Source organism: Oncorhynchus gorbuscha, linkage group LG10, assembly GCF_021184085.1.
Source record: "Oncorhynchus gorbuscha isolate QuinsamMale2020 ecotype Even-year linkage group LG10, OgorEven_v1.0, whole genome shotgun sequence".
Classification (NCBI taxonomy): Eukaryota; Metazoa; Chordata; class Actinopteri; order Salmoniformes; family Salmonidae; genus Oncorhynchus; species Oncorhynchus gorbuscha.
This window is the reverse complement of record NC_060182.1, coordinates 77238615-77261873: the sequence shown is the minus strand read 5'-3', so window position 1 is coordinate 77261873 and position 23259 is coordinate 77238615. Positions and strand designations below refer to the sequence as shown.

At 41.5% G+C, this 23259-nt stretch overlaps 1 protein-coding gene across 1 annotated transcript; it reads left to right on the top strand.

Annotated features, from left to right (window-relative positions):
• Window positions 1-5985: 5985 nt before the first annotated feature.
• Window positions 5986-13161, top strand: LOC124046947 (ovarian cancer G-protein coupled receptor 1-like). The gene is made up of 2 exons (XM_046367698.1): window positions 5986-6612; window positions 13060-13161. The coding sequence occupies exons 1-2, from the start codon at window positions 5986-5988 to the stop codon at window positions 13159-13161; spliced, it is 729 nt and encodes a 242-aa protein (XP_046223654.1).
• Window positions 13162-23259: the final 10098 nt, after the last annotated feature.

Below are 23259 nucleotides of genomic sequence, written 5' to 3'. Positions count from 1 at the left end.
AGGAGACCCAACGGAGAGAAGTTCCAAGCTATAAACTGCAGATGAGCCAACGTCATGTTTGTTGCTGTTCATAATAGTTGTGGTTTCTGCACCACAGTGAAGTTTACACCATAGCCTATGAAAACATCTTTACAGTAACAAAAGTACTGTTTCAGGTCACACTTTATTTGTATAGTCTGGATAATCATACTATCAACAATTTGTTGATAAGCAACTGCTTGCTAAGATTATGGTTAGGGTTAGAATAAGAATAAGGATCGGGGTTAAGGTTAGGGTTAGGATTAGTATTAGTAGATAGTTAGTCTATTTGTAGATGCTCTACAGACTATCCAAATTAAATGTTACCCAAAAGTCACCTCTTGGAAAACCAACTCTCCTCTTTTGTGTGCTTAAACATATACATACGATTTATGAACTGCAAACCACCCATGTATAATTGTTGAGTTCACCATTCACTCGTCTGCCCAGCACACAGTTCTCTCATCCGCAGTACTGCTCTCATGTGATAGCTCAGAGGGAATTTAACAGAGAAAAATAAATGATAGAGACTTACATTGTTTGACATTCACTTCAGGATACTTAGCTCAACGGTCACATCTTTGACCATGAGAGAATGCAGGAGGTTCTACAGCAAAAACTATGAAATTCCTAGTGAAATCTTGGCTTACAAAATCATTTATGGAGTGTTTCTTGCATTTTTTGAGAGGAGCTGTGCCATTTGTCATAGTGCACAGGCAGTGGTGACCCGTCATTCAAGGCTCTGCCCCAACTGTTTTGAGCCTGTTTTGCATGTTATTTTGGCATAAAAACATGTAATATATATACACTGTATTTATATACACATTGAGTAAATAAAGCCGCATACAAACATGGTCTCTTTTTTGTTTTCTTGATTAAGGCAGCTCCAAAATACAGCTGTTTCAGCCTAGCTCAGTGATTTCTGTGGTGGCGGGGAAAGCCAACAAAAAATATGTCACGTTGAGCTGTGATTGGCTCAGTGTTCTGTCACTCATGGAGACACTACGCCACCGCCAAGTCTAAGGGTAGAGCTAGAAAATGCTAGCCCCTTGGGTGCTGCCATCGAGTTACAGTACATTAGGAGTGCCAACCCAAGAAAGATCAAGGTCATTGGCCACAGATAAAATTACTTCAAATCACGTTATATGTACAGTATCTTTGATTGGACTGATCATGTCAACATCATACTTTCAAAATCTTAGCTAGCAGTCATCATGAATCAAGTCGACAATCTACTAGCAAATCTTTTTTAATCCTTGTCAAATTAAGATAAATAATGAAGAGAAATAATAGTTAAAACGTATCGGCCATTGGACATAAACATTACACAACAAGTTGGAAATCACAAATTCAACCATGAGTGGTTTGGAAGGAATCAGTGACAGTGGCTAACTGCAAGCTTTGCAAAGCAATCACTAGCCTGCTATTCAGTGGAGTGGCTGTGTGGTCCCTAATTAATTTGGGATTAGGGGGCTCTTTCCCAGTTTAAAATGATAAACATTCAACATTGGCCATGCTGGCAATGAAGCATGATTTGTGCCGCATTCAAAAACAACTGTTAACTCGGCTTCAGTGAGTTCAAGACAACTGGGAAGTCAGGAATAAACGAGCCCAGACTGGCAAAATACATTTTGAACTCGGAATTGTAAATCTGGCCTCATTCTAGTTCTACCACCTGAAGATCAATGATGTCATCATGATTCGACCTTGTTTTTTTTCTCCTGAGTTTCCAGTTGTCTTGAAAGCACCATAAATTCAGAGAATGCCAGACTTTGATGACAAAATTTGACCACAAAAGACCGCTGCACCACCTTCCTGTTCAAGTGCGCACAAAAATGTATTGTATGCTGCTGCATAAATTATGTAATATGCCAGGGAGATATGTATACTGTAGCTAAGAAGGTAATACTAAGTGTATGTTGTGTAGTAAGCTGTTAGTAGCACATGTGCCTCACCCTAATAATTTGGTCCCTTTTCCTGTCATAATTTAGCCTACTGTTCTAACTTGGTGGTGCACAAGTAGCCTATAATCTATTTTAGAGAAATGTCAACATCGAATATTGTAAGCGCTTTCATTGTCTGCTTATATGCCCCATTTATTTATCCTACGGTTCTGACTTGGTGTACAGGGAGAACACTATATGAACAGCCCATGTTCTGAATTATGTCGCAATCCATTTCAAACGTGCTAAACAAATAGGTATATTGACTACGTCCATCCTAGCTCTCTCGTTGTTTTAATCAAAACTACAGATTGCCTCTTATGCGCTTGTCGTCCCCTTATGCCAGTTTGTACATCTCAATTATCATTAGAAACCACATTTGTTTCAAGCAAGTCAGCCATATCAGCTATGTTTTTTTAAAGGCAGTAAATGAGGCTGAATGAACTGTTTCGCTGCCAGAAAAGGCTCTGCTGATAGCCAGTTGTAGCAGTGGTAAGATGTTGGAACAGCTTCATTGTCACGATCGTCGTAAGAAGCGGACCAAAGCGCAGCGTGGTGTGAATACATCATTTTAATGGATGACGAAAACACAAAGTAAACTGAACAAAACAATAAATGAACAACGACCGTGAAGCTATATACGACCTGTGCTGACACAAGCAACTAACATAGACAATCACCCACAACCCACAATGCCAAAAAAGGCTACCTAAATATGGTTCCCAATCAGAGACAATGACTAACACCTGCCTCTGATTGAGAACCATATCAGGCCAAACACAGAAACAGACAAACTAGACATACAACATAGAATGCCCACTCAGATCACACCCTGACCAAACAAAACACATAAACATACAAAACTATGGTCAGGGCGTGACATTCATGTAGGCCCTAACAGTTTGTGGGCACCGTTTGTCACCGTTATAGTGCAATTAATGTATTGTTCAGTGTTGTGGTGTGCAGGTACTTTGCTGGCATACACCCCGCCAAGATTTACATGCTCAAATCGGCACTGTCCACAGGTAATATGCATGTTTGTAACTAATATGTAAATAAAGTCAAATACTAATCAAAACATTATTCACAGTAATACCCCCGTTGGACTTTCACCACGAGAACAAGGGAATTATGAGGAAAACCATTAAGCAAATATTTTCATTGACGGAGCCAGAAAGTTGGCAGGTAAACAATTAGTGTGAGAACAAAAGTTTTTAAAAAACATCCAGGAGAACAATGTTACCAAATACACCAAATCATCATCATTTCAATCTCTGTCGACCACTGTTGATAACTTCTGACACGAACCTGCATAATTAGGCATGTGTCCTCTCCACATCTGCCACATACTTTACATAGCCTACAAGAAAACACACACGTCTCTTCCCTTTCAGTTTACAAGACATTGAGGTGGGATTTTAAATCAAGTTAGGGGTTGACATAATTGCTAAATGAGTTCTACAATCATCAGTGTTGTCTCAGTCCCCATTCCCAACAGGGTGCTAAGCAAGATGCCACATCACCCACGGAGATCCTATTCAATTATTCTATAATGATTCTGTATGTAATTCCATCTCCCACAATTCACCAATCGTTGGTTCTTTGCATTTTTGTGGCTCTCTAGTAGGTCAACTTCCTAGCAAATGCATCCCCAACCAACCCAAAATGAACCATCATCTCCAAACTGTATATTGCAGGCTTTAAGTTTGACTTATTTTGTGGAAAATAAGCCACAACATATATCAGTTCATCTAAAAAAAACTGATCTGTCAGACATTTAGCTCAGTTGTCAGTTCTTCAATTTCAGTTATCCGCAATCTGGACCATCATGGGTAATTAGCCATCTGGGGCCCCAACAGCTACAATATCCCTGTTTAGGATAGTTTAACCTTGTTAACAGTCCTCAAACCCATCACTTTGTGATGTCTGCCATTATGTATAATGAAAGCTGTTTCTATTTTAATCCAATACTATAGGAAGGAAATTAGGTAGCAGTATCCTCCTTCATGGTCCAACTATGCCAATAGAGAAAAATGTGTCTGTTGCTCCAACGTAAAATAATAAATTGTTTGATGCAAATGTCATCAAAAACTTCCAGATTATGATTATATATATTCAAATAGGGTCACATGTGGTTATACCATTTTGTATCTAAAATGACTGAACAAAACATGTGAGAAATGTCTGCTGTTGGACAGGCGTCCGTGTGATTATACAAGGCCCACAAGTTACGGAACCAACCTTTTCTCTCTTGCTGTGAGTCTGTGTTAAAGGTCTCAGCGTAACAATTTACGTGATCAAATGTTGACATAGGAGACATAACAGTGGGGTCGATGCAGCTGTGTGTAGCAGGCTGTTTGTTTGTCAGCTCTACCGTCATGACTTGGGCCCCGTTTTGGACTATGACCTAGATTTTAAACTGTATTTTAAGCCTTTTCAAAAAATGAGAATTACAGCAAAAATGAAAGCAATTCAGATCAAATCTTATTAGTCTTATGCTCCGAATACAATAGAATACCTTACAGTGTAATGTCACTGGATGTCATAAGGTGAATGCACCAATTTGTAAGTCGCTCTGGATAAGAGCGTCTGCTAAATGACTTAAATGTAAATGTTAAATGTTACAGTGAAATGATGAATACAACAGGTGTAGACCTTACAGTGAAATGCTTACTTGTGAGCCCCTAACCAACAGTGCAGTTCCAAAAAATACGTAAAGGAATAAGAGATAAAAGTAACAAGTATTTAGAGAGGAGCAGTAAAGAAAACAACAACATATACAGGAGGGCACCGGTTCAGAGTCAGTGTGCAGGACACTGGTTATTTGAGGTAGTATGTACATGTAGGTAGAGTTCAGAGTCAGTGTGTGCAGGACACTGGTTAGTTGAGGTAGTATGTACATGTAGGTAGAGTTCAGAGTCAGTGTGCAGGACACTGGTTAGTTGAGGTAGTATGTACATGTAGGTAGAGTTCAGAGTCAATGTGCGGGGGCACTGGTTAGTTGAGGTAGTATGTACATGTAGGTAGAGTTCATTAAAGTGACTATGCATAGATGACAACAGAGAGTGGCAGTGGTGTGGAGAGGGGAGGGGGGGGCAATGTGAATAGTCTGGGTAATAGATGAATAGATGTTGAATTTGAATAGATGTTCAGTAGTCTTATGGCTTGGGGGTAGAAGCTGTTTAGAAGCCTCTTGTACATAGAATTGTCTGATGATTGGTGCTGGACCAATTGGCATTTAAAGAAAAGGTGACAGGTTGATGAAAAAGCTTAGCAACGGAATCTAAATTGTCATTTAGTGGTATCAATATCCTAAATTTAGAAATACAATTTAATGGCAATTCTTTTGTTATTGATAACCAAATATCTATGCTGGTCATCACTAGTTACCATAGCCACAAAGTCATAAACACTGTCTATTTCTACAATTTCTCCTCTTAAAATCTGATTTGAAACCTAACCCTAACCTTAAACCACACTGAATATAGCCAATTTTAACAATATGGCTGTGTTAACTAGTGACAATCCTGAAAACACCAGTAGAGCCATTCTCACAACAGCTCCATCAGTTCCAGAAAATGTATTTGCATGAGTATAATTTGCATGGAATACAAGAAAGGGAAACGGGTACGCCTAGTCACCTGCACAACTAAATGCATTAAACCGAAATGTGCCTTCCACATTTAACCCAATCCCTCTGAATCGACATCCATTTAAATCGGTGCCAGGAGAGCAGTTGTTGTAGGGGGGTTAACTGGGAAGAACAGCACATTTTTCCACCTTGCTAGCTCAAGGATTTTAATCAGCAACCTTTCGGATACTGGCCCAATGCATTTAACCAGAGCATCCCAACATCCATTTTTCTCATTGAACCATAGGAATACAATAGGTGACAACAACGCAGAGCACCCAGAGACATCCAACTCAGCAAGGGCAAAGATGGACCCAACTGCAGTACCACTCAATCAGACCAATACCTGTCTCTGACTCTGCCTGCATTAAAAATGACTGGGTGGACGGGCACATGTACCTAGCAGCCTACTCCCTCTTCTTCATCGTGGGCTTCCCGGCTAACTGCCTGTCTCTGTATGTGGCCTGGGTGTTAATGGCGAAAGGAAACAACTTGGCCGTGTACCTGGTGAATCTGTCCATCTCAGACCTCCTCTATACGGTCTCCCTGCCCGTATGGATCGAGCTGGCCCTGAGTCGGCCAGTAGGGGACACCTTCTGTTGCCTGGTGTCTGTGGTGATGTACAACAGCTTCTACATCGGGTCTGGTCTCCTCTGCTGCATCTCAGTGGATCGCTACCTGGCCGTGGTCTATCCTCTCTACTTCAACTGGGTGCGGCAGGTGCGTACTTCAGTGGCAGTTTGCGCTGCATTGTGGTATGTAGAACTGTCTATCCACATCTATCATCTTCACCAAAAGGGGGCGCTGCAGGACTTCTCCGCCAGGCGGCTGTGTAAGGGGGGTATGCCCATGGCCCAGGCGGACGCCCATGTTGCTCTGACCAGGGTAGTTCTGGGGTTCCTGCTCCCCCTTCTCATCATGACCTTCTGCTTCCATCACATTGTTTTGGCACTCCGCAACAGTGGCTCCTTGCTGGCCCGGGAGCGGAGGAAAGTCAGCCTCCTGTTGCTGCTCTTCCTGGTGACATATGTGGTGTATATGGGAAAAACAAACATACAGTCAATAACACAATAGAAAAATCTGTATACAGTGTGTGCAAATGAAGTAAAGAGGTAAGGCAATAAATAGGCCATTGTGGCAAAGTAATTACAATTTAGCAATTAACACGAGTGATATACGTGCAGATGAGGATGTGCAAAAAACAAATATGGGGATGAGGTAGGTATTTGGTTGGATGGGTTATTTACAGATTGGCTGTGTACAGCTGCAGCGATCGGTAAGCTGCTCTGGCAGCTGATGCTTAAAGTTAGTGAGGGAGATACCTGTATAAGTCTCCAACTTCAGTGATTTTTGCAATTTGTTCGAGTCATTGGCAGCAGAGAACTGGAAGGAAAGGTGGCCAAAGGAGGTGTTGGCTTTGGGAATGACCAGTGAAATATATCTTCTGGAGCGAGTGCTACGGGTGGGTGTTGCTATGGAGACCAGTGAGCTGAAATAAGGCAGAGATTTACCTAGCAAGGACTTATAGATGATATGGAGCCAGTGGGTTTGGCAACAAATATGTAGCGAGGACCAGCCAACGAGAGCATACATGTCGCAGTGGTGGGTAGTATATGGGTCTTTGGTGACAAAACGGATGGCACTGTGATAGACTGCATCCCATTTTCTAAGTAGAGTGTTGGAGGCTATTTTGTAAATGACATCGCCGAAGTCAAGGATCAGTAGGATAGTCCGTTTTACGAGGATATGTTTGGCAGCATCAGTGAAGGAGGCTCTGTTGCAAAATAGAACGCTGATTCAAGATTTCATTTTGGATTGGAGATGCTTATTGTGAGTCTGGAAGGAGAGTTTACGATCTAGCCAGACACCTAGGTATTTATAGTTGTCCTCATATTCTAAGTCAGAACCGTCCAGAGTAGTGATGCTAGTTGGGCAGGCGGCAGCAATCGGTTAAAGAGCATGTATTTCGTTTTACTAGCATTTAAGAGCAGTTAGAGACCACTGAAGGAGTGTAGTATGGCATTGAAGCTTGTTTGGAGGTTTGTTAAGACAGTGTCCAAAGAAGGGTCAGATGTATCCAGAATGATGTCGTCTGCATAGAGGTGGATCAGAGAATCACCAGCAGCAAGTGCAACATAATTGATACATACAGAGAAAAGATTCGGCCCGAGAATTGAACCCTGTGGCACCCCCATAAAGACTGCCAGAGGTCCGAACAACATGCCCTCCAATTTGAACTCTATCTGAGAAGTAGTTAGTGAACCAGGCAAGACAGTCATTTGAGAAACCAAGGCTGTTGAGTCTGCCTATAAGAATGCGGTGATTGACAGTCGAAATCCTTGGCCAGGTCGATGAATACGACTGCACAGTACTGTCTTTTATCGATGGTGGTTATGATATTGTTTAGGACCTTGAGCGTGGCTTAGGTGCACCCAGTACCAGCTTGGAAACCAGATTGCATAGTGGAGAAGGTACGGTGGGATTCGAAATGGTCGGTGATGTTTGTTCACTTGGCTTTCGAATAATTTAGAAAGGCAGGGCAGGATGGATGAAATCTGTAACAGTTTTGGTATAGAGTGTCTCCCCCTTTGAAGAGGGGGATGACCGCGGCCACATTCCAATCTTTAGTAATCTCAGACGATATAAAAGTGAGGTTGAACAGACTAGTAATAAGGGTTGCAACATGGCGGCGGATCATTTTAGGAAGAGAGGGTCCAGATTGTCTAGCCCAGCTGATTTGTAGGGATCCAGATTTTGCAGCTCTATCAAAACATCAACTGTCTGGATTTGAGTGACGGAGAAGCGGGGGGGGGGGCCTTGGGCCAGTTGCTGCGGGGGGTGCAGAGCCGTTGGCCGGTGTAGCCAGATGGAAAACATGGCCAGCCGTAGAGAGATGCTTATTGAAATGACATTTTGGTGGCAGACTGGGAAAATAGCTTGGAGTATACACACACATGCTCCATTAACTCCAGACATCGTCTCATACAATTCGAGGTATTACACTATTCCAAAACCAAACTGCATAGGATGTTTCCTGATACATCCCCTATGTGTGATAAATGTCAGGCTGCGCAGGGTACACTACTCCACTGCTTTGCCCTATGCTCTAGCTTGTATGGTTATTGGTGTGGAATTTTTGGGATCCTCTCTGATGTTCTGGGGACTTCAATAGACCCAGACCCACTTCTCATAATCCTGGGAGTGTCTGATTCCCTAAACGGATTAACCAACTCCCAAAAACAACTAATCTCTTACAGTCTCATTTTGGCAAAAAAACAAATCTTGTTTTTTGGAAAAGGAGGGAAGCGCCCTCTACCAAATTATGGCTCAGCGAATTGGCAAACACTGTACACTTAGAAAGAATTAGATATATTCTGGACAATAAATGATCAACATTCGATCAAATCTGGCAGCCTTTCCTCTCCCACTTGGACCAGTTGGCGCTGTGAATTTATAGTTTCTAACGCACTCTCAATTGTAATATTTTAATCTACCTTTGGGCAGCATGTGCTGGCCCCGCCACCCGAGCAGTCGGGAGGGGAATAGGGATGAATAAAGGGGGTTGACACCTATCCTCTTTTTTTCTACCTCTATTTGTTCTGTATGTCTTGTTTTTTAATATTTGTTTTGTACCCAGAACTCTGGGTCTTGCTGTTCCTGTCTGCTCTTTTATGTTTAGATAAGAATTGTATACCTGTCTTTTATTCCTACATACCATTCCTGTGTGTGTTCAATAAAAATATTTGAAACACGAAATGCTTATTGAAATTCTCGATTATTGTATATTTATCGGTGGTGACAGTGTTTCCTAGCCTCAGTGCCATGGGCAGCTGTGAGGAGGTGCTCTTATTCTCCATGGACTTTACAGTGTCCCAAAATGTTTAGGAATTAATGCTGCAGGGTGCAAATTTCTGTTAGGAAAGCAAAGGCTAGCTTTTTCTAACTGACAGAGTATATTGGTTCCTGACTTCCCTGAAAAGTTGCATATATCGCGGGGACTATTCGATGCTAGTGCAGTACATCACAGGATGTTTTTGTGCTGATAAGGGCAGTCAAGTCTGGAGTGAAACAAGGGCTATGTCTGTTCTTAGTTCTACATTTTCTGAAAGTGGCATGCTTATTTATGATGTTGAGGAAAGAACTTAAAAGAACACCAGGCATCCTCTACTGACTGGATGAGGTCAGTATCCTTCCTGGATACCCGGGCCAGGTCAATTAGAAAGGCCTACTTGCAGAAGTGTTTTAGGGAGTGTTTGACAGTGATGAGGGGTGGTCATTTGACTGCGGACCCATAACGGACGCAGGCAATGAGGTAGTGATCGCTGAGATCCAGGTTGAAGGTGTATTTTGAGGACAAGTTGGTCAGGATGATATCTATGAGGATGCCCATGTTTACAGATTTGGCGTTGTACCTGGTAGGTTCCTTGATCATTTGTGTGAGATTGAGGGCATCTAGCTTAGATTGTAGGACAGCCGGGGTGTTAAGCATATCCCAGTTTAGGCCACCTAACAGTATCAATTCTGACGATAGACGGGAGCAATCAATTCACATATGGGGTCCAGGTCACAGCAGGGTGCGGGGGGGGGGGTCAATAACAAGCGGCAACCGCAGGGGACTTATTTCTGGAGAGATAGATTTTTAAAAGTAGAAGCTCAAACTGTTTGGGCATAGACCTGGATAGTATGACAGAACTCTGCAAGTAGATTGCAAGCCCTTAACTCTTCTTGAACTGCACTGTTGGTTAAGACAACATTTACCAAGTAGACGAAAATATAAAGTAACAATAAAAAAGTAACACAATAAGAATAACGATGCTATTACAGGTGGCACCGCTACCGAGTCAGTGTGTACAGGTTAGTTGAGGTCATTTTTTACATGTAAGTGGGGGTGAAGTGACTATGCATAGATAATAAATAGTGAGTATCAGCAGAGTACAACAGGACAACAGTTAATTGTAAATTGTCCGGAGGCAATTTTATTAGTTGTTCAGCAGTCTTATAGCTTGGGGGTAGAAGCTGTTGAGGAGCCTTTTGGTCCTAGATTTTTTTCATTTTCCATTGATTGTATGATGGCTAATAGGACCGATGGTAAAGGGAGATTACCCGCTTGCCGCAGAATCCTTACAAGGCACCTGGACCTTTGTCCTCGATATCTCCGTCTCTTTCTCCTGCGAATGACGGGGATGAGGGCCTTGTTGGGCGTCTGAAGTAAATTATTCCCATCTCCAGTACAGGGTGAGTAATCGTTGTCCTGATATCTAGTAGCTCTTTCGATCATAAGAACCAGTGGCAGAAACATTTTGTACAAAATAAGTTACAAATAACGCGAAAAAACACACACAATAGGACAATTGATTAGGGGATTGTAAAAAGGCAGCCATTTCCTCCGGGTGTGCAAAGCTCAATATGGCTTATTCATACTCCTTTATCACACCCAAACAGTAAGGTCAACACAAGCTAAAATAATAAACCCGTCTAAATTGTAAAACCAATGCTGTAGGCACACAGAGAGTTGATGTTAATGGCTCAAATGGTGATTGTAACTAAAGCTACAGTGTAGTCCACTAGCCCTCTCTCTATATTTGTCATGTTATTGGTTGACACATCTTCATTGTAGTAAAGTAAAGGTCTCACGTAGCAGTGGTTTCTTTCTTCCTGTTTTTTGGAGCTTGTTGACCAAGCCTATGAATGACATTACATGTGTGTACCGAGTCTGTCCATAAGGTTATCGTTTGGGAGAAACAAACAAATAATTTGATAACTGAAAAGTCTATTGAGTGCTCTCCTGTATACGGTCAACTGTGAGTACTGCGTTTTACATGTTACTGTATGGTCATGGAGTCAGGTCGAAAATTAGTGTCACATTTGAAAAATATTAGCAAAAAATACTATAAAATTAAAGCTATATTGTATGCTCGAAAAATATTGATAATTATACTAATACAGTTTCTCAGAAAAATACTTTTAGTTTAACAAGTAAGATATATTTTTCAAAAAACTACAGTGGTCAAAATTATTACCACCCCCGTTTTCAATCCCTTTCAATACCTCACCTTGCGAGGATAACAACATTGAGACTTTTTCAAAAATGTTTTAGGAGATTGGAGAATACATTGGGAGAGATGTTAGACCATTCCTCCATACAGAATATTTCCAGATCCTTGATATCCTTCATCTGTGCATTTTGTCATTCAAGCCAAAGGTTTTCAATGGGGTTCAAGTTCTGACATGGCCATTGCAAAATGTTGATTTTGTGGTCAATTAACCCTTTCTTTGTAGCTTTTGGTATGTGCTTGGGGTTATTGTCTTGATGCAAGATCCACATGCGGCCAAGTTTCAACTTCCTGGCAGAGGCAACCAGATATGCCCTGGTACTGGGTAAAGTTCATGACTCCGTTGACCTTAACAAGAGCCCCAGGACCAGTGGAATTAAAATACCCCCATAACATCAAAGATCCAAACACCAAACCCTTAAAAAAAGAAAAGTATAATTGAGCATACAATACAGCTCAGTATTCATATTATTTATTTTACAATGCTCAGCACAGTCAAGATTGTTTAATTGATCCTTTATTTAACTAGGCAAGTCAGTTAAGAACAAATTCTTACTTACAACGACAGCCTAGCCTTGCCAAACCCAAACCTAGACAACGCTGGGCCAATTATGTGCCTCCCTATGGGACTCCCAATCCCAGCCGGTTGTAATACAACCTGGAATCGAACCAGGGTCTGTAGTGCAAACCGCTGAGCCACTTCCTGTGTTTTATAGACATATTTCTACATTATGAGGTTGGAAAAGACTGCCTGAAATTAGTTAACAGACCAATAAGAAAGAGTTCCAAACATCTCTGCCAATAACAGCTAGTTTTCAGTTTTCCGCACCCCGCTAAGACCATTCTCGGACGTCCTAGCAAAATTCTTGCTTGAGAAATTAATCTTTATATATAGATGCCATTTTTGTTTCTTGTTGATCATTTTAATTTCAAATAATTACAGTAAGGTACTTCATTTTTACCCAGACATTATTTGGTATTGAGATAAAAATGGCTCCATTCCACCTTTAAACAGTCTTTTTTGCTCATCTTTATCAAGGGTACCAATAGTTTTGGATCTGACTGTACTTGATATGGTACTTACTGTGGGTTACTTTAGCAAGATATCCAATAAGTGGATGTTTACTAATAAGTGGATGTTTCATGTTTAAATGATGCAGTCTTGAAATGACCTTTGCTATACTTCAGAAATCGAGTCATGTTGTGTTGTATTGCTTTGTTTCCCGAAAGTTGAGGGGCCATGAACTCCACAGTTGGGATGGAGAATTTCAGCCTGAGCACCACATATGACCCAGACAAACTGTGTAATCCAGCTGACTACCCCAAAGAGAGGTGGCCCTTTCTCTTTATGTACCTGGTCATCATTATCATCGGGATTCCCTCCAACTCCTTTTTCCTCTATGTTTCCTGGCAGCACATCAGAAAGAGGAACACCCTGGGCATCTATCTGTTTAATCTGGCCCTGTCTGACCTCATATTCACTGTGGGACTGTCTCTTTGGGTGGACTTTATGTGACATGGTGTCTGGTTTCACAGGGATGCAATGTGCATTCTCTCCATCATAATCCTCTTTACTCACTTCTACACCAGCGACGGGCTGCTTTGCTGTATTGCTCTGAACCGTTACCTGGCTCTGGTCCACCCGCTAAAGTACCCCATCCTGAGGAGGCTTGACACGGCCGTGATGATCAGTGTGGCTATCTGGGTGCTGGTAATCTCCTTCAATACCTCCACCATCATCTGGACCGACTCGTACAACTCAGATGAGCAGAGAGCCATGTGTGTAGACATGTTCCCCTTGAGGGACAGTCTGCTACCGGTCAGTGTGGCTCATTTCGTCCTGGGTTTCCTGTTTCCTGTCCTGCAGGTGTCGTTCTGCTGTCGGGGGATCTGTGTGGCAGTACGTGCCAACCAGGCCACGGAGGAGCAGGAGAGGAGACATGTGTCCCAACTCCTGGTGATGGTGCTGCTCACCCTGGTGCTCTGCTTTGGACCCATCCACGTTATGATGCTCTTGCGGGGGCTTCTGGAGCACTGTGGGAGCCCCTCCTGGCTCTTCCTGCCCTATAAGGTCAGTATGGCGATATCAGCACTCAACAGCGTGGCTGACCCCTTCCTCTACTGTTTCATCACCAGGCTGGGCAAGACAAATGTCACACAGGTGGTACACTATCTCCAGCGGAAGAGAAAGGGGAATGGTCAGAAGGTGGTGTAATGTAGTAATGTAACCTCAAACCAGAACATTGGAGAGAGACAATCCCATTACTGCCCGGTTGATGGTCTCAGATACCTCAGTTTACATGCTGCTGTTCAGTCATTGTTACATTTCTAACATGATATAGCACAAATACTGGGACTGCATGAAGGTGGACAGTTAAACTTTGATTTGATTTGATCAAATAACAATGATGATGTAGTAAAGTGGTCAAGGTCTAGTTTTGAGTGCTATTGGTATATTTATGGTGTATTCAACCGGGGATCTGCTGAACCCTGAGGTACTGCAGCAGGTGCGCGAAAATATCAATATATACATGAATATCGCTAGCAACAACAAAATAAACACATTTTTAATTACAGTAGAAAAGAGGAGAACATCTTTCTAATGCTGTCCGCTGTATTTTACAACTCCTAATATTGAACAAATTACACTAATTTAAGCTAATTACACTTACTGGAGGATTTGACATAGGCTTTGAAAAATCACCCGCTAGTACCAGTCTCAGCAAGTACACGTGGCTAACAGCTGCTATTAGCGAAAATGTGTTTAGGAGTTACTTTTCTGTCTAATAGGCTATGTTAGAGTTTACACGTCCTCTTCCAATTTATAATGTGAGGAGATCAAAATAATAAAAAACTATCTACCAAAACTATTCATTTTAAAATGTTGATTACTTTCCATTGGCGTTCACCTGATAATAAAACGTGAATTATAATTTCCTGAAAGGGCAAGAAAAGGTTGAAGGTTGAAGACCCCTGGTATAGTTGGTTACCTCTGAAACACTAGTCTGTAAATAAATGGCAAGACAAACCTGAAAGTAGAGAACTAAATTCATCCTTCTGTAGTGTCACAAGGAGGGATGAAATTACTCGTTCAAGGGTAATGTGATTGCTATCAGAAAATCATGTCTTAGTAATGATTTCCTGGCACAATGATCGAAACCGCAACACAGTATGTGTCTTCTTGACAAAGCATGAGTCCATATTTGTCACTCACAATCAGAAAGCAGTGGGATCTCATTTTTGTTTCAATGTATTTGGCACCCTCTTCTGTTCTATATGGAGCCAGACTAAAACAGTCACTCCCCCTCTCTCTCAGCTTGCTGTAATATAAACACATACAAATATCCATAGTGTAGTTGTATTGGCAGGCTTCTGTACAGTGTGCATTGGTTTCTATTTGAGAAATGACTAGATGCCCAAACTAAAATAATTTCCTACTAATAAACGTTTAAATAAAAGTGATAACTTAGTTTTGCTCTAAATAAGAACTTGGTATGGAACATTAAACATGGAACATTAACAGAATATTTACAAGGATTTGTTTGGTAATTTCCATCACTTGGTTAATTAGCTGCAATCATTAGCTATCTTCACTTTCCTTGAGTTGTGTCCTTGTCATTGCAGAGGCAGTTCCTGTTCTTTTTTGTTTGTGTAAGTTATCTCATAGGTTTGTATATAAAAGTGTCTGGTAGACTACAGTTTGTACTTTCCCAATATACACACAGTATGTACTTTCCCAATATACACACACACCCATAATTCATTGGTCGTGCACACCGATTCCTTTTTTTCTCGTTTTGTCGCCAAACATTTTGTCTACAGCTCAAGCCGTACTTATCCATGCTATTTTACCTTTCCTTCATGCATTTGTTGATTAACAGTATGACCGTGATTAAGGTGATCGTGATTAAGAGTTAAGCTAAAGAAATGTAAATAAATACTTTGTTTATCTTCGTAATTGTATTGGGGTTGCTCCTGGATGGAGATGTTGTCAGTCAAAGTGAGACTAAGAGAGCGCCATGTTTTGACTGTGTTGTGGTTCATGCCAACCTATTGATTGTCCCGGGGGAGGATAATTGAGGAACTAAATTAAATTAAAATGTGTAACTTAAGGCATGGTTTATGAGCTTGACTGAAGTGTTTGCTATTGGTAATATGTAGCCTATATAATAATAATATAATATATGCCATTTAGCAGACGCTTATATCCAAAGCGACGTACAGTCATGTGTGCATACATTCTACGTATGGGTGGTCCCGGGGATCAAACCCACTACCCTGGCGTTACAAGCGCCATGCTCTACCAACTGAGCTACAGAAGGACCACATATATATTTACTGCCTACATATATTGATATTGTCAGAATGCTGATTTTGAAGTTAATTGGTCATTTGTGTAGGAATGGAATGTTCCATGGTGAAATCCATTGTTGGTAAAATGTATTTAAACCCCCTCATTCCTTGTTGTGATTGACCAGTCATGGGGTCATGGCTATACTATGCTTGTGCATGCAAATTGTTATCAGGAATTATAGGCATGTGTTAGCCTGTCAGAGCATTGACCTATGTTGCTCTTTGTCCTGTTTATTATTTTGTAAATATTATAAGTGCTTTCAGTACTTATTTATTATTTATTATGAAAATAAAAGCATTTACCTTGGGCAGAAAAACTGCACTATCCCTATCTGCCTCTTTTCTGCACATCCACATTTGTCCAAAATACATAATTTGTTGTTCATTTGATAAAAATCAGGTTTATGTGGGTTCAGCTTGTATCTTTCCTCTCCATGCCTGCCAGACAGCGTGACAGGCAGGTCCTCAGCAATCCTCCCAGCTCTACTCGGCTCTACCCAGCACTAGGCTACTCATTGCTCCAGGCTCAGTCTCAGAGGAACACTCCCTCTCACCTCTCTTAATCATTCATCCTTCCTGTGTTCCCAGCACTTTTACTGCACCTCTTCCTCCCATTCTTTAGCTATCCCGCAGACTACTTTGAAGTATTTTGGTGGGGAAAAACATTTCAATAAAATTGTTTCTGTCTGTGTTTCCTGCCTTCGGAGTAGCCTACTGTAACGTTTGGCAGAGGATGATGTTTCTGTTCTTGATCTTCGATGACAATGTGTACCTGGCTGTCTATACCAATTACTACTTGTCTATTTCATTGAGAACTTCTTATACGATCATTATCAGCTCAGATTTATGTTTCAAGTAAGTTTAAAACCCAACCAGTCCTTCATTGTCTCTTATTTTCATCCTCGCTGTGTTTTATTGACATAGTACATTTGAAACAACAGTTCAGAAAGGAAACACCACATAGAAATATGTTTAACCACTTACTAAATAATGAATATTGCAAGTCTTGGCGATATAGGCACTGATCCTTCAGGGTAGCACACTGCCCAAGCAAAGCGTCAATATATAAAATGATGTACAAGCAGTGAGCAAGGTAAGCTATACCAATCTCCCAAAACAGCAGAAACATACGCCAGATGACTTTGTGTAGCTACTACAGAAAGCATTGTTTACGTATGATCAAATAGACCAGTTAAAGTCATCCTGCCGCAACAAGACTGTATACTATTGTGGTTGAGACCTCAGGAGGAATATCGTCCCATCCATCTACTACTTCACCCTCAAGATCATGGGCCCATGATCCTCTGCTGCTACAACATTACATTTGATTGATTCTGAGATTGTGGCGCCTACCTCAGTTCCTGCAGTATTGCTATATGATCATGGTTGTGTCAGCCCTATGATCCAGTAGCTCTCTACGTTGCATTGGTAGAATATCATATACCAAGATGACAGCTCATCCTGCCTCAGCGAAGCTACCCGGCAGTGCATTAATATTGCAGGCGGTTGGCTATGTTCATGGCAGGCGGGTTCATACTACTTACGGTTGCAAAGTTAGATAGGTAGAATATTTTCCATTTGCCAAGATGACAGATCATCTTGCCTCATAAAGGGTACCCGGCATTGCGTCATAGGAGAAATAGACATATGACTGCATTAGCTCATGCTACACATTGTTAGTATTCACATAAAGGCCTAGTCGATAGTGATGTAATGGTAGAATAACCTTCACTGGACTTTTGAGAGCTTCTCAGTGGCGATGAGTTTACCTGCCAGTACCATGCCTCGTTAAGTTTGCTATGATGGTGTCAGCCGTGGTCAATAGCCAAAATAGTGTTGTTTTGCTGGCTACTTGATATAAAGTACATTGCATATACAGTACATTCGGAAAGTATTCTCAGACCCCTTGACTTTTTCCACATTTTCTTAAGTTAGAGCACCATTTTAAGGTGGATTAAACAAACACTTTACTTCATTAATCTACACACAATACCTTATTTACATAAGTATTCAGACCCTTTGCTATGAGACTCGAAATTGAGATCAGGTGCCTCCTGTTTCCATTGATCATCCTTGGGATGTTTCGACAACTTGATTGGAGTCCACCTGCGGTAAATTCAATTGATTGGACATGATTTGGAAAGGCACACACCTGTAAATATACAGTGCCTTGCGAAAGTATTCGGCCCCCTTGAACTTTGCGACCTTTTGCCACATTTCAGGTTTCAAACATAAAGATATAAAACCTTTATGATAGTGCGGCCAGATGGAAGCCACTCCTCAATAAAAGGCACATGACAGCCCTCTTGGAGTTTGCCAAAAGGCACCTAAAGACTCTCAGACCATGAGAAACAACATTCTCTGAATGCCAAGCGTCACGTCTGGAGGAACCCTGGCACCATCCCTACCGGGAAGCATAGTGGTGGCAGCATTATGCTGTGGGGATGTTGTTCAGCAGCAGGGACTGGGAGACTAGTCAGGATCGAGGCAAAGATGAACGGAGCAAAGTACAGAGTGATCTTTGATTTAAACCTGCTCCAGAGCAATAAAGGACCTCAGACTGTGGGCGAAGGTTCACCTTTCAACGGCCCTAAGCACACAGCCAAGACAACACAGCCAGAGCCCGGACTTGAACCCGATCGAACATCTCTGGAGAGACCTGAAAATAGCTGTGAAGCAACTCTCCCCATCCAACCTGAGAGAAGAATGGGACAAACTCTACAAATACAGGTGTGCCAAGCTTGCAGCGTCATACCCAAGAAGAATCGAGGCTGTAATCACCGCCATAGGTGCTACAACAAAGTACTGAGTAAAGGGTTTGAATACTTATGTAAATGTGATATTTCAGCTTTTTATTTTTAATAAATGAACCAAAATGTTGAAAAATCTGTTTTTGCTTTGTCGTTATGGGGAATGGTGTGTAGATTGACTAAATGGTTTTTCCTCATCAATTTTAGAATAAGGCTGTAACATAACAAATGAGGAAAAAGTCAAAAGGTCTGAATACTTTCCGAAGGCACTGTACTTGACTCTGTAAAGAACAATCTCAGCTAAAACCCCACACATACTTTCTCTGTTTTCATGCCCATTGGGGGGGATATAAAGGGATACACAAGATATGGATGGGTGAGAAGGGGACTGATAAGCTGGGTGGAATTGTCCATTTTTTGCTCAACGATCTACACAAAATATTCATGTCGGTGGAAGAAAAATTCTAGCATTTTGTAAAAAGATTCATGAAAAATAACACTCTTCATTAGTTAAGTATTCAATCTGAACCAATCATCTTTGGCAGCGATTGCAGCTGTAAGTCTTTCTGGGTAAGTCTCTAAGAGCTTCCCACACCTTGATTGTGCAACATTTGCACATTATTCTTTTCAAAATTCAAATTGGTTGTTGATTATTGCTAGACAACCATTTTCAGGTCATACCATAGATGTTCAAGCAGATTTAAGTCAAAACTGTAACTCGGCCACTAACATTCACTGTTTTCTTGGTATGCAACTCCAGTGTAGATTTGGCCTTGTGTTTTAGATTACTGTCCTGCTGAAAGGTGGATTCATCTCCTAGTGTCTTGTGAAAAGCAGACTGAAGCAGGTTTTCCTTTCGTCTGCTTAGCTCCATTACTTTTGTTTTTTATCCTGAAAAACTCCCCAGTCCTTAACGATTACAAGCATACTCATAACATGGTGCAGCCACTACTATGCTTGAAAATATGAAGAGTGGTCCTCAGTAATGGGTTGTTTTGGATTTTGCCCAAACATAACACTTTGTATTCAGGACAAAAGTCATTTTTTGCAGTATTACTTGTTGTAAACAGCATGCATGTTTTGGATTTTTTTTGTTCTATACAGGCTTCCTTTCACTCTGTCAATAAGGTTTCTATTGTGGAGTAATTACAATGTTGTTTATCCATCATCATGTTTCTTCTAAACACAGCCATTCAACTCAGTAACTGTTTTAAAGGCCTCATTGTGAAATCCCTGAGTGGTTTCCTTCCTCTCCAGCAATTGAATTAGGAAGGACACCTGTATCTTAGTTGTGAGGGGATGTATTGATACACCATTCAAAGTGTAACTTCACCATGCTCAAAGGAATATTCAATGTCCACTTTTACCAATAGGTGCCTTTCTTTGAGAGGCATTAGAAAACCTCCCTGGTCTTTTTGGTTGAATCTCTGTTAAAAATGCAGTGCTCGACCGAGGGACCTCACAGATAATTGTATGTGTGGGGTACAGAGATGAGGTAGTCATTAAAAAGGTATGTCAAATACTACTACTGAACACAGAGTGAGTCCATGCAACTTATTATGTTACTTGTTAAGCACATTTTTTCTCCTGAACTTATTTAGGCTTGCCATAACAGAGGGGTTGAATACTTATTGATTTAAGACATTTCAGCTTTTCATTTTTAATCAATTTGTAAAAAATGTTTTTTTTTTTAAATACATATTTACATTATTGGGTATTATGTCTAAGTAAAGTCTGTGACAATTAAAACAAAAAAAATTCAATCGCAATTCAATCCATAATTTCAGACTGGAGCACAACAATTTGCAGAAAAAGTCAAACGATGTGAATACTTTCTGAAGGAACTGTAGATGACTAGCTCTTGAAAACCCTTCTCCATCGGGTTTTCAGAGGTTAGCGACGCCCATGGTTGGCTGTGTGTGAACTGCAATTCTGACTCTGTGTTTTAACCTTTAGAAACGCAAATAATCATCACTTGTGAAATGGTTTTCAAAAAAGAGGCTGATATGCCCCATATATTTCATATCAGAGAGAAATAATCTTTCAAATTAAAAAGATACTTACTGTAGCAGTTTGCACTTCCTCCCCAGTTACCCATTACACACAGGTGTTTGAAGCACGCTCGATAGCTAATAAGCACAGGTGGCCACCTCTGTCTTCCATCTGTCGTCCATAAACATGCACTGTAACATGGAGATATGGTCGTGTGGGAACACTAACCCTAAACCTACAAAAGGTGTGTTGTAATTTACGTTTTTGTTCTTTCGCTGATATGAAAGATATGTTTCCAAAATCGTACTGCAAATGATGCATTTTAACGTTCAACAAAACTCTCCTGGTCAGAAGATACTATCATCAGTATGTATGTGTCTCTTGGGTTTTGCTGTGCTTACTTCCTGCAGGAGATTGGTGAGCGGAGCTGGGAGAGTCGTCAGTGCTGATGAGTCACACCTGAGAAAGCTCAGCAGTGGCAAAAAGCCACTGTTTCCCCATTCAGCAAGAGATTCTTCTCTCCATGCATACCTTTGGCAGTTGATGCTTAATCATGCCTCATCTGATTGTTGCGAGTGTTTACTTTATTTATGGAATAAATTAATTTTGTAATTCCTTTACTTTTTTGTGTGTTTTCCCATTGTTTGTTACAATCTTGAGGCAGGTTGTAATAAATGGGGCCTCATCTGGGATCTCTGGAGTTAATCCCTGGAATTTAATTTGTTTGGTAGCATTTGCTGACTGGTTTTAAGGTGGTATTTCAAAGTAAAGTGCTCTGTGATTATTGCTTGGCTAACCCTTTTGTCTATGGGGTTATGTTGTCAGTTGTATTGATTTGGGGTTACATACTGAGGTGCATGTACAAAGTATTTATGAGATTTGGATACTGCCTGTTGCTACTTAAGTTACATGCCTGTGGTTGGTGTTGAAGTAGTGCTGGTTTGTGCTGCAGTGGAGAAAGGAATGCAGTTAATCTCCATTCCCTGTTCCGGTTGGAGATCCTGCTTTGCTCATTGTTGGGACATCAGGTTAGTGTTTGTGCGGTGTTAGCAGTGAGATTTGGGGTAGTGTGGATTGGCTACCTGGACTCTTCTCCCCTGGTAGGGTTAGCGACGTGTGTCCCTTACAACACGTTGGGCAGTGTAAGCTCTATTTATGTGTGGTGACTGTGGCTGGAGCAGTTGTCTCGGGAACACATCCATGGCTCATATTAATCCGATTGCTGGGAGCTTTCTCAGTGAAAGCGGGCTGAAGTGCATAAATACCCACCGTCAGAAACCGCATGAAGACTATGGTTGAGCTTGTAATAGGTCTTGGAAGCTCCATTTGTATGTTTTTCCCCTCTCCTGTGGTTGACACTGCTTCTGTTTGTTTGGACTCCATTATGTTAACAGTCCCTTGAGGTTGTTAACTCTTCTCAGTACTGCTCCTGTGTTGGCCGCTCCGCAGCAACCTTTTACACTGCAGCTGGGGGCCGGGGCGGTTCTGCTGCAGAGCCAGGAAATTGAGCATCCTGTGGTGTACTAATCCAAGAAATTCAACAGTTATCAGCTACATTACTCTGTGGCGGAGAAGGAGGCTCTTGCCCTGATCTGGGCTCTCCACCACTTCAATGCGGGTATGGGTGTAGTGTCTCTAGTTGTATATACTGATCACAACCCACTCACCTTTTTACTCTCAATGCAGTGTCTGAACCAAAGGTTGATGCAGTGGTGTCGGTAAATTCAAGCTTTTCCCCCTCAAGATTTGTCATCTTTAGGGGTTAGCTGCGTTGTCCCGTGTGCCCTCTCCTTAGCCGTCCTGTTTAATACTGTTGTCTGTTCTCCAACAATTTGGTCTCTTCTCTCTTCCTCTCCTTTTCTTAATTTGCATCCAGGTGACATGGTTGGTGTGGGTTGAGTAAGTAATGGACCTGGGTGATTGGATGTTCAAAGAGTGCAAGTATATTTGGATTGTTTATTAAACCATTTTGTTTCTGTTTTCGGGGACATGGGAGGTCCCTGTTTTTATAGGTGGGGGTGTGACGGCCCATCCCCTGCTCTATCTACTGGATTTTGCTGTGCTTACTTCCTGCAGGAGATTGGTGGGCGGAGCTGGGCGAGTCGTCAGTGCTGATGTGTCACACCTGTGAAAGCTCAGCTGTGGCAAAAAGCCACTGTTTCCCCATTCAGCAAGAGATTGTCACGGTTGTCGTAAGAACAGGACCAAGGCGCAGCGGATGTTGAGTTCCAAATATTTATTGCAAAGTGAAACTTAAAGCAAAAACAATAAACAAACAACGAAATGTGACTATGTGGTGCACAGGCACAAACACAACATAATATCCCACAAATGCAGGTGTGGAAAAAGCCTACCTAAATATTAGAGGCAACGATTACCAGCTGCCTCTAATTGGGAACCACACAAACCACCAACCTAGAAATCTAAAAACTAGATAACCCCCCAGTCACGCTCTGACCTAAACACCATAGAGAACTGGAGTGGGACTGGACGCAATGCCTGGACTCTCCGGACCGTCG